The sequence below is a fragment of the Anastrepha obliqua genome, chromosome 4, assembly GCF_027943255.1.
Source record: "Anastrepha obliqua isolate idAnaObli1 chromosome 4, idAnaObli1_1.0, whole genome shotgun sequence".
Classification (NCBI taxonomy): domain Eukaryota; kingdom Metazoa; phylum Arthropoda; class Insecta; order Diptera; family Tephritidae; genus Anastrepha; species Anastrepha obliqua.
The window spans coordinates 123,590,572-123,602,592 of NC_072895.1; the positions used below are offsets into that span (position 1 = coordinate 123,590,572).

General features: G+C 36.6%; 3 protein-coding genes across 4 annotated transcripts in view; 1 reads left to right on the forward strand and 2 right to left on the reverse strand.

Annotated features, from left to right (window-relative positions):
- Positions 1-633, reverse strand: part of LOC129244404 (cytochrome P450 4e2-like) — a 50,271-nt gene extending 49,638 nt beyond the window's left edge. Inside the window, exon 1 of the mRNA XM_054882024.1 lies at positions 195-633. Coding sequence (XP_054737999.1) covers positions 195-354 — 160 coding nt within the window. The 5' untranslated portion in view covers positions 355-633. The remainder of the gene's footprint in view (positions 1-194) is intronic.
- Positions 634-9,058: 8,425 nt separating this feature from the next.
- On the forward strand, positions 9,059-9,845 carry LOC129246420 (uncharacterized). The gene is made up of 3 exons (XM_054885233.1): positions 9,059-9,146; positions 9,211-9,523; positions 9,665-9,845. The coding sequence occupies exons 1-3, from the start codon at positions 9,126-9,128 to the stop codon at positions 9,754-9,756; spliced, it is 426 nt and encodes a 141-aa protein (XP_054741208.1). The 5' UTR covers positions 9,059-9,125; the 3' UTR covers positions 9,757-9,845.
- Positions 9,846-10,409: 564 nt separating this feature from the next.
- Positions 10,410-12,021, reverse strand: part of LOC129245649 (COP9 signalosome complex subunit 7) — a 35,033-nt gene continuing 33,421 nt past the window's right edge. The window contains exons 4-5 of one of the 2 annotated variants that reach the window (XM_054883958.1): positions 11,576-11,720; positions 10,410-10,756 (exon numbers count right to left, since the gene is read on the reverse strand). In XM_054883958.1, the coding sequence (XP_054739933.1) occupies positions 10,671-10,756; positions 11,576-11,720 (231 nt within the window). In that variant the 3' untranslated portion in view covers positions 10,410-10,670. The other variant, XM_054883957.1, reaches the window with a different exon arrangement.

The window sequence follows — 12,021 nt, forward strand, 5'->3', positions numbered from 1 at the left end:
GCAACTCTTGTTATTCAAGTGAAAGCTCAAACATTTCAACGAAACTCATCACTTTGTTTCTTTAATTTTATACTTTTCCGCCACACTGAGCTTGCATTTATTTCACATTTTATTGGAGTGCCTATGTATTTTAACGTAAGTGCCAAAAAAAAATTGCCTTTTCATATTAAACCACTCTTTGCACACAAACGTACCTTCAGCTGTGAACCCAAGTTGCAGCACATTTCCAAATACCCAATAAACGGGGGGTCCTGGCAGTTTTTTAAGCAAATGCCAACCCGTTTTGTACTGCACGTATGTCCAGTAAATGTAAACACCAGCAATAAAGCTCGTTAATAAAATTAAACTTAACATATTAATGCCACTTTTCACTATTACGATTTCTTTTCGAATTTTTTATATACTTTTTCCAACTTCTTTTGTTTCAGCCTGACTTCCAGTCTGAGTTGTCTTGATTAAGTAAACTGTGTATTTCTATACTAAAGTTACTTAGATTTGGCTTAAGTTCAAATTATGCCACATTAACGGTATTGTCCTATTAATGAGCCACTTGATTTGGTTTTAATCCGCTTTAGAACCGACTTAAAACGCGTTCACCGCAAAACTGATGTGCGTAGATCTCATGTAAAGATTATACAAATTTCAAATCGTTTTCATTCAAGTTTTCCTGCTCGAATGTGGTTTATAGCTATTTAATTAAACGCGCTAACTTACATACTATCTTTATATATATATGTCCATATGCATATATCTTCATGCTGATATAAATAAAAACTCTCATATTACTGAGTTGAGTGATTGCAGCGTCTCATTTGATGCCCTCTTAAAACAGGCAATTACTCTTTGTTATTATTAAATATTTCTTTACACTGGCTAAATGCTGGCCACTTTTGTTGTTCTAACATATTATTAATTGCTCATATAAGGTCTACCCTGTCATTTGCAATTGCAATAAAAAATTAACATCAAATTTCTTCCTTCAGATATGCGCAATTTACTTAATTATTTCAGCATTGAGGCGTATTAAGTACAAGTTTAACTTTTTCACAACCTGAGGAAAAACATTTTCCACATCATAAAGGGGCATTGATTGTAAGGCGAATACATAAATACATACCTGCATACATAAGTTTATAAGGATTTTTGCGAAATTTTCGTAGAGCTTCTATTAAATTTCCACCAGCTTTAACTTAGTTATGGTGCAACGAACGAACTTTATATATTAACCTAATCAATTGATTTATTACAACCTTCTAATGGAAGCGTGATTGGAAAATTAAGATTTTGAGTTCGGTTATAAAATAAAATAAAAACGATTTCAAGCAGAGTCCCTAAGTACACAGCCTAAAGGTCTAAAAGGTCTAAAAGGGTTCGTGCATCTGCAGCAAAATATTGGGAAAAGTCGAAGATGGTTGCAATGGTATACCGAAGTTAAAAACGTTGACGACTTCCCCGACCGAGGACCAAAAAAAATAGTCCTCCAAAGCCAAATCAGAAGATCATTGATTTGTTTGTGACAAAACCGAACTTATCATTGCGAGAAGCTGATGCAGTTTTAAGGAAAAGTGGTATTAATGACTTGATTCGAATTCCTTTACGCGCAGAAGATGTCATAGGCCTTCCGGAGTACATTGAAAAATCTGCCACTCTCATTATCACACAATGCATGACTGGCATGGACTAAGGCAAATTCAGAACGGAATTGGGCAAACGTAAAATTCACGGATGCATCTTCCTTTCTGACGTATAGTCGCATACGTCGGTACTGGTGATAATAGACCACTTCAACGTACTGTTAAGCATCCAGTTAAGGTTCATGTTTGGGGTCGTTTCTCCGAAAAAAGATTCGACTGTTTATTTGTGTCTCCCGTCCATTTGAATCCATTTTTGATGAATAAAATTTAACAAAGAGCATATTTGAAACCGAAGTTGTGTAGAATGCTAACAGCAAAATGCGATTCAAATGTTGGATTGGCCTTCACAGACGCCTGATGCCAACCGCATTGAAAAACCACAACAAAAACTCTAAGGAAAACCAATATAGACGGTCAAACTATTAAGGCTAATTCGATTCGATTGATTTGTAGCTAATTACCTCCACAACTTGCACAGAAATTAGGACATAGTATGACTCGAAGATGTGAAGCCATTGTAGCTGGTGGGGGTGACTATATACCTTCTGCTCAAATATGAACGAGACGTTATCAATAAAACGGTCCGCGGATGACATATGGCAAAAATAAATTTTTTGTTTTTTGGTAGGACTGTTATAAGCTTACATGGCAAATTTCAGCTTGATATGTCACATAGTTTGTTTTCTGTGCTACTGTAAATAAGTCAAGCTCGAGTGTGTTCTTCGAATTCTCTTTCATGACTTCAATTGTCTGAAAATGTTTTCCACGGAGCGGCAACTTGATCTTGAGAAACAGGAAAAAGACACATGGAGCCATATCAGGCGAATACGGTGCTTGCGGAATGATATTAGCATTATTTTTGTTCAAATAATCGCGAACAAGACGTGATGTGTGACCTGGTGCATTATCGTGATGCAAGAAAAATGACTTGTTGTCCCACAATTCCTTCCTTTAAGACGAATGTTCTCGCGCAAACGCTTTAAAACGTCTAAATAATATTCAGCGTTAACCGATTTTGCGATTTGTGCGATTTTCAAGCACAATTTCCTTTACTTTTCCGATGTTTTCGTCGTTTACTGATCTTGCTGGACGACGTTCATGAGGCAAGTTTTCAACCGATGTACGGCCCTCTTTGAACGATTTGTACCACTGGAAAACACGTGCACGCGATAGAGCAGAGTCCCCATAGGTTGTCTGCAACATTTTTAAGGCGTCTGAAGCCGAAATTTTGTTGGAGTAACAAAATTTCAAACAAATTCTTTGTTCAACTTGAATTTCCATCGTTAACTTCGAAGAACACACTCGAGCTTGACTTGTTTACAGTAGCACAGAAAACAAACTATGTGACATATCACTCTGAAATTTGCCATGTAAGCTTATAACAGTCCTACCTAAAGAAAAAATGTATTTTTGCCATATGTCATCCGCGGACCGTTTTATTGATAACGTCTCGTTCATATTTGAGCAGAAGTTATATTATTGAATATACGAGGCTCGTTTGAAAAGTCCGTGCAAAGTCAGAGAGATGGCTCTACTGGTTGTTAAGTTATTATCATCTCTTAGAAGAACACACACCAAGTTTCAGCCAGATCAGTATATTTCTTTGTGTTTGCCATTTGTTTTAATCGAGAAAGCCGAGTGATTTTCCTTTCCAAAGGCTGCCCCGGATCCCTTGGACTACTATTTGTTCCCCAATTTGAAGAAATGGCTGACAGGAATAAGATTTTATTCAAACGAAGAGGTGATTCCATAAACGTATGGCTATTTTTTAGACTTAAGCAGGCTTACCCCAAGCAAATAAGTAGTTTTTATTTTTGCACGTGCTTTTCAAATGTTTTCAAAATGACCCTCGTTTCGCGATATATTAAAATTAATTTTATATACTGACAAGTTTTGACTATATTTTGACTTATTGTTTATTATTATTGTTTTTTTCAAAAAAAGTATATTTGATACTACTACAAAAGCAAATGTAGATATGATTCATGATATGATTGAACGTTTTGTTTTTGTTATTATTTCATTTTTAATATAAAACGCAATACATACTCGTACTTATGTCTGTACGTCTCTTTTGCAAAAATCTGCAATGACTTAATGATTTTTTTTTCAACACAAAGGTTTAATCCGCTCAAATTGCTCGGGATTATAAAATTTAGAAACGCTTTCCACCATAAAACACATTGGTTTACTTTTTAAAGTTATGTTTTGCATCGAGCTTTTTGCGACATACCTTAAGTTACTTTATCAGATTTGTACAATCCAAAGCACTATTAACTGTGTATTAACTTAACTACTGACTTTTGTTTTGTTACTAATGAACACTTTTTACCAGTCTTCTATTTACATTTATTTTTGCATATATATTTACATTAGTGTTAGTTTTGTTGTGTCGTATTTATTAAAATGGTTTACCGTAGAAAATTTGAAACACTGGACGTCATAATAAAACCTCTACTCTTTAAAAATAAATTCCACGTAATCGTAATTATCTTCAAACTTTTCAAAATGTAATAATAATAAACTGAATTCCGTTAAAGTACATCGGAAATGCAAACCAAAAATATTCAAGCATTACAAGGAACCATTGGCATCAGTAACATGCGCATACCTGTTAAATTAAATATTTAATTGGCGCGTACACCCTTTTTGTGTGTTTGGCCGAGCTCCTCCTCCCATTTGTGGAGTGCGTTTGATGCTGTTCCACAAATGAGTGAAGGGGCCCACAGTTGAAGTCGACTCCGAACGGCAGATACTTTTTATGAGGAGATTTTTCATGGCAGAAATACACTCGGAGGTTTGCCATTGTCTGTCGAGGGGCGACCGCTGTTAGAAAAACCATTTTTCTCATTTTGGTGCTTCATCGAGATTCGAACCTCCGTTCTCTCTGTGAATTCCGACTGGTAGTCACACAGCAAACCATTCGGCTACGGCGGCCGCCATATGAGTACCTGTTAAATTGTGGGGCTAATTAATTTAGTACTGTGGCAATCGGACATTTAAATAAATATTGTATGAGTAAATGTGCGTAGTTGTGTTGATATGCATGCATATACGTTTGCACTTCCGCTTTATGTGCTTAATAAATGCGACTGTAAAAATTTTCCACCAAACGAAGCATACTTTTAGGCTAATTTGCATGTTGAATTATGAACGGTTACACGCGGTTGTAGTTGAGTTCATTAAAGGAATTACTGATGCTCACACACAAATTTGCATATAAATATGACTGGGTGTGCAGCTAAGTTAGCCCGACGATGTTAGATTGCCAGGTTTGGCCAATATGCAATGGTGGAAAAATGAGCAACTACGGCGTACTCGGTGATGTGGCACTAAATACGCGTATTAAATTCTGCCTCACTCATTTCAAATATATTTACACACTCGTCCAAGAAGTCGCTGCTCAGATGGCAAAGAAGCAACCTGGGCGAGGTTTGCTTCGTATATCACCAAGGCGATCTCAGTATTTTCGTTAACGAACCCCGGTGACGTTAGCCAATCTGCTGATTCTTTCGAATTCGCTGAGAGCCAATTCACGGTCTGATCTTAGAACCATCTTTTGAGTTCTTTTCTCCATGAAGTTGGCCATTACAAAAATAAAGCCTAGATTTTGTCTCAATTCAACCCTGAATTTTATCACTCTGTTAATCTCTATATCTTTCTTCGCGCACAGCTGCAGCAGCAAAAAGATTTTATGATTAGTCTGTCACGCTATGAGCTTCCTATTTCATTCGCCTTCCACAAAGCCTTGCGATCCTCAATAGGCTTACGAAATAATTTAAGCCCTAAGCTCATTTCTAAATTATAAGCGAAGAAATCACGCGCCTTAGTATTTGCCCCAATATCAAAGAAGGATTTGATTTTGATTCGATTCATTCGATTCGCATCAGGATAAACATGGCGTTTGCTTAAAAACCACTCTTCGGCTTAAGTGGCTCTAAGGTCTTTCAAGATAAGATTTAAGCGAAACGCTCTAATTTTTTGCCTCTGGCTCTTAATGTTTTTACACAGGTGGTAGGTCCAAAAGGAGAAACTTCTTTTAAAAAAAAAAGTTTTTACATGGCAAAACTGCACTCGAATTTATTCAAAATCCTTTTGTGTGTCTCTATGTTCCCTAAATCAGTTGCCTTGCCAGGTGTCCCTATGCGAATGCATTTTCTAAGTATTTTTGGGAATATTTTAGGCCTTCAATGCAAAAGCGCTTCGTAATGACAGCTGTTCAAAATGAGTTTAAAATATTCTGGAATTAAATTCAAATTTTATTTACGTGCCGAAAGCGTAATTATGACCGTTTACATGAAGCTGCACGATTACATTCGGAAATAAATCCATTGAATAAACATTAAATAGCAATTAATATTATTGATTATCCAAAATTCAATTCAGATTACAAATTCTTTTTTATATCGCAAATAAATAACGAAGCTGCTTTTTTCCAATAACGACTTGGCAAACTCGTTTTAGGCCAATTTATGACTTCAGCAGAAGAAATTTTGTGCCTTCTCGGGTTTTACGCCATATAAAAAGAATCATGAATTATTTGTGCATGCTTTTGTTGGTGTTGTTTTTTTGCATCTGACTTTTAACAACCATTACAAATACATACGATTTTATTCTACGACGAGTGTAGGCACAGTTTGCGTATGTGAATGCCTAATATGTCCTTGGTCTGTGCAGAAGTTCAAGCAACCCGAAATCGAAATGCTTCGATTATTTTTGTCTTAATTTGAATGAATGAATAATACTTTGTAAATGAGTGAGTATACCAAAGTAGCAAATTCAATAATATTGCGAAGAGTAAAAAAACTTGATCAAAGCCGCACTGATACCTAACTACCTGCATACTATATGTGTGTATGCATGTGTATGTGCATATTTTCATTCATACGCCAACGCATAGGTAATTAGCGTTTTGATGGCTATTTTTAACTTTAATAGTTTATAGCCGATAAATTTGTTGTAATTGTCCCACAAATATGCGGAAAATTCGACGAACTCATTAGCCCAGAAACCATTTCACTTTCAAGTACAAATAACAGATTAAAAATTAAAAACCACTACTATTAAGTTTTACAACAAAGATCAAAAACCACAACAGCTGCTTTTGGATAAATGTCAATGGAATCTGCAGCTAATTAGCAATCATTTATTCGTATAAACAAAAAATTGGTGATTTTCATTTTTATTGATTATTTTTGAATACAGCACTTGACGCGGTTCGCATGCAACTTGTTTTAAAATTAATTCAATTCAGTTGCAAAATGCTAGATATTTAGATATTTTTTGCCAGAAGAAATGAAAGACAGATTCGCACAGTCATATAAAATTACAAGATGAGATAAAATTAATTATACGAAGAAATATATATGCATGCATGTATGTCCGTATGAGCGAAACGAGAAACTGAGGTGTCACAGAGATTATCGACTTTGCGCCAGACTTCTGAGTTTTTGTGAGAAAATTAACACTTGCACGCAGCTACGACACACTTAACCTTTGGTTATGAATGTTCAGAGTAGCAGCTTTCATTTTTCGTTTGGCGACTGGTACAAAAAATTTGTTAATTTCTCAAAATGCTACTTTCCAACTCGCTGATCACGATTACTCCAAAAGTATGATAGCAAGTATTAAGGATTAATAATAAAACTAGGAATATTAATGAAAATTCATAGTCATAACTGGGAACTAAGCAGCGGTTGCATTGGCTACGCAGGATGCGGCCTCGTTACTAACAGAAACCGAGCCCGTCTTTGCTATGAGACAACGCACCATCAAGGAGAAGCTTACAAGTGAAGAGCTAAGGCTAAGAGAGGTTACAGGGATACGCCCGGCGAAGTCCTCACTTTATAATCAAAATAGGTTTGGACAAGTCGCAACCCTCCCTAAGGATAAATTGAGAATGCTCACGGGCATTATCAAAGGCATTCTCAGTCCCCTGACCCCTGTAATTTCTACGGCCAATTCGCAGATACATCAATACACTATTTTTCTACAAAACATTTGTGATTTTAATAAAGAAATTCTTATATTATTGTGCAACAATTAGGCATAACCTCTTAAGGCATACTTGAACACCAATTACGGCACCCTCTACTCCGACATTCGATACCATCGCCAATGGTTAATATGGTATACCATATTTCTGACAGGGAATGATGCGTGAGCGGAAATTTTTTCAATGCGCTTCAACAATCAGTGGCTAAAAACTATTATTTACAACTTCCGACTACATTCCAGTGTCCTCTGGTTAGTAACCACATACCTTTTGTGGCGCGATCTAAGGCGAGAGGGCGATTCCAGTATTCTTGACATACCCTTTATTATGGTGCACACGCTTTAATATGATCGCCAGAGATGACAACCGCATTAGCTTTGAGAACAATGAAGCGGAGGAACATTTTCGGTATATAGCAGCCATCGCCAGGGCTCTTAACGATTTATATGTTCTTCTAGCTGCATAACAAATTTTCCGATTACCTTGGTATGCACTTATGCAATGTTTTTTAAAGAAAATCTCGATCTCGAAAAATATATTTAGGTACTTATTCATCAATATCTATTTTCTGTCGGTCATAATATTCCGCCATCTACAACACACTTGTGACAGCGCGCTTTCAAATTCTTAAAACACTTCTGACATGCGACTTTTGGCATAGCCAAGAGCTCTTCGACCTTTTCTGCTCCTTCCGACCTTTTCCGCTCATTGCAAATTTTTTGTATTCTCCACAGGCTCTTAAGCCACTATGATATGTCCCTCGGCATTTAAGTTAGTAAATGGTATATGAGCCACTTCATACGATTGGTCTCACTCGCCTGCTCAGCTCCTTACAACTCACACCAAGCTTGTAAAACGAATACTTCTGATTCTTACAACTCTCCAATAATTTAGTTTTATTGGGGTTAGGCGCCTAATTCACTGCTGGTATGGAGTAAAATTTGCATTTCCCGACGTAAAAAAACCCTTCTTAATGAAACTACGCACTTATAAAATTGGACTCCAATGACCCACCTTATATTTTTAAGTGTTAACTGCACCGCGTATCTGTATTTTTTTACTAATAAATAATGGTGAGAATTTGTAAGCAACAAACAAAGAAACCATGTAATATTATCTGACGGTCAAGTGAGCGTTACAGTTTGGGTAGAGAAAATTACAATTAACAAACTCAAAAAACTAATTATAATCAAATTTATCTTAAAAATTTTAGGTTTTTTACTTAAATATTTTAATTTTTTTAATTATATTCAATAACTGGTTAGTTTCGTATTTTTTTTTATTTTCAAGGAGGATAAACCCTCGGTTATCTACGTACGCCTTTACATATGAACTCGAATACCTTCTCACACTCTCGAATTTCGCAATTCCCAAGTATAAAAGCAAAAGCATCATTATTTGAAGGCTTTAGTAGACAAATCAAACAAACGCCGTGAGCAATATCCAAGTCAAACTTATCAAAAAACAAACGAGTAAAGACATAAGATCCACACGCAATGTTGGGCTATCTGAAACTGGTGATTATTAGAATACGCATTGCGGCAATTCAGCGAATCTACTTTAACACAACTTCATTTATAGTCGACTTTTGCGCTGGTATTGTTTGTGCTGACAAAAAAAGGCATGTGCGGTGAGCGCAGCAGCCCGACAAAGGTGGTCAAAGACAGCGAGGACGATGGCTCCTATACGGCTGACTTGAGTGGCAGCTACGTCGCCGACAATGTGGGGCAGTATGTGGAAGACAATAAGGGTGTTTATCATCCTACCGGCGACGAGGGAAGGTGGTTGCCCGATGACATGGGTGTGTATCATGATGACCTAAAGTGGCGCTATATAGCGGATAACATTGGGGCATGGGTGCCAGACAACAGTGGAAATTATGATCCAGCGCAAGGTAATACAAATTAAATGTTGCAAGTGTTACTTGTACGTGGTAATGGCAGTGGAGGGTGCGCGTGGGAACAGATGTGCGATAGGACAATTGGTGACATTATGGACAATTTTAATTGATTTTGTACTCTGTTTTATATTTTAGATGCTCTTGGTGCCTATCATCGAGACGACTCGGGTGTTTATCATGCGGATAACACAGGCGCATATTCTGAGGTCTATGAGAAAGTACACTAAAACTAAGGCCAAATGCAAAATATATTGCGATAAAGGCGCCTGCATGGGCTGTTGGGGAAGTTTTCAGTGCGAAATTAGTGATGCTCATAAACGGGGCTTAGGTAATTTAATAAATAAATTCTTTAATAAGTTTAGTAAATTCTTAATAAAGTTTTGTATAATTACTAATTTGAATTAATATCTTTTAAAACTCTGGTTAGTATTACTCATAGTAATCAAAATAAAGCTTCGGGACCTTTTTAAAACTTATTGGAAGATATTCAAACTGATTGTTGGAGTTTTATTTTCCTTTTATTACATTTATTTTATCTGCTTCTTCTTGCTTGGCGCAAACAAAGCGCCGTGTTAACCGGCGGCAGTTGGACACACCAAGTGTAGCCAACTCCTTCTTCACCTGATCTTTCCGTCGCAGAGGAGGCCTTCGTCTTCCTCTGCAGCCACCAGCTGCCTCCCCATCGGAAACTTTCCGAGCCGGAGCGGTTTTTGTATCCATTCGGACGACATGAACGAACCAACGAAGCCATTGAATCTTTATTCTTTATCACACCTTTTGTATAAATTGTTTAATAAAAACCTGTTTTCTTCTAATAAATACGAATTTATGTGAATTTTCTCATGCATTAAAGCAAATTATTTATTGATATTAATGATGATAATTTTTTATTTTTATTTTTATTGATTAAATGTATACATTGGATACAAGTAAGTATGTAATTTCGCCTGTTAGCGAGCAGCGGAAATATGAAACAGTGATTTAAGCGTTGCTTTGCCGGTCAAATGGGGTGGCTTTGATAGTAAATTTTTAGTTGAAATAGTTTTAGCCGCATACTCTACTAATTACACTCTGCGCTGAAATTGTAAATTTCGATAGTGTTGAGTTAAACGACTCTTAAGACAAGCTCAGTGCTTTGCTGTTAATTTAAGTAGTTCATACTACCAGAGGGGACTTCTGGCTTTTTCGCTGGGTATGAACGATGAGCAGCTCCGTACTGTGGTATATCTTCAATGTTTTGCGGTGTTTTTGTTAGTCATGAGATGTTGAAAACCGAAAAGTAAATAAAAGTAAAAGGTAAATTAGATACAAGTGCAATTGCTGGAAGAGCGAAAAGATATGTAGATTCAACTAGCATATTTTTCCAGTTAAGCGTAGCACTTTAGTTAGCATGAAATGAATCAACAAGACGAGCTATTTTACAAACTTCTGGATAAAAAAAAAGTGTTTTTTATTTATACTTGAAGAAACCGCATCTTAGCTAAATCAAATCTATTAACCTAAGAAAAAAAAAACATTTGCACTCAAAATCATAAATTAACATTAAAAATGCAATGAAAATGAGAGAATAATCAGTGCACGCCTAAAAAGTAATTAAAAACTTTCTACAAAGAAAATAATGAAAATGAAGCCGTTTAATTAAATGAAATGGTGTGACGTGCTGCTGTCATGCCATCATTTGAGTGGTGGTCTATGTTCCCGCGCTTCAAGTATTCTAGACGTCTCGAAAGCAATTGGCAAGCTATTAAAGGAAACTGGTACACACGCGGTATAGGACGCTTCAGGTTTTTGCGAAAATACTGTTATTAGTTAAGGAGTTGTTGTTATTGATGGAAATGAGGTGGCTTTATTTCTTCTCTCCTTTCTCCGACACCTACTCCTTGTCAAAACTTTGGGTGAATGATTTTAGCCATGAGGTGGTGGTGTTTGCTGCTGCCATAGTAACGCTTGTGGCACCACTTACACCTCCTCCTACAGTAGCTGCATTTCCACTGGCCACATTGCCACTTGCGTCTGCGGACGATGAGGCCATGCCTGTCAACTTACCCGAGGGGGCATGATGTAAACGTGAACTTTTGGTCTTGAATGGCTTCCTACGGATATCCATACTGGATGACTCTCGCGTATCGATTTGCATAGAATCGTCGTTGTCGGTGATTTGAGTCTTCAAAACTTTCTTCAAATTAATTATCTGTAAATAAGACAACAAAAAAGTAAGAAAAGAAAAACAAAAAGCGTGATGAGTAAAAGGCGAAAGACAAATTATAATTATGAATTTTGTGTTTGCACGAATGAATGCATAATTCAATGTGACGGGCAATTTGTTTATACACACAAATATGACAAATAATCTGGTAAATTAAATCAAATACAATTTGAATTGCTCACTGCTAACGGTGTGTCCAAAAAGCAGACAACGAACAATGATTTTAATTTATAGGGGCACTTGAGGTGGGGGCTCACCATCAAAGACCGTCGATTTTTGTTTGTAT

Coding starts and splice junctions, on each gene's coding strand:
- LOC129246420 (XM_054885233.1), top strand. CDS start 9,126: ATGTTGGGCTATCTGAAACTG. Junction 9,147..9,210: donor TGTTGGGCTATCTGAAACTG/GTGATTATTAGA, acceptor CTTCATTTATAG/TCGACTTTTGCGCTGGTATT. Junction 9,524..9,664: donor AAATTATGATCCAGCGCAAG/GTAATACAAATT, acceptor TTTATATTTTAG/ATGCTCTTGGTGCCTATCAT.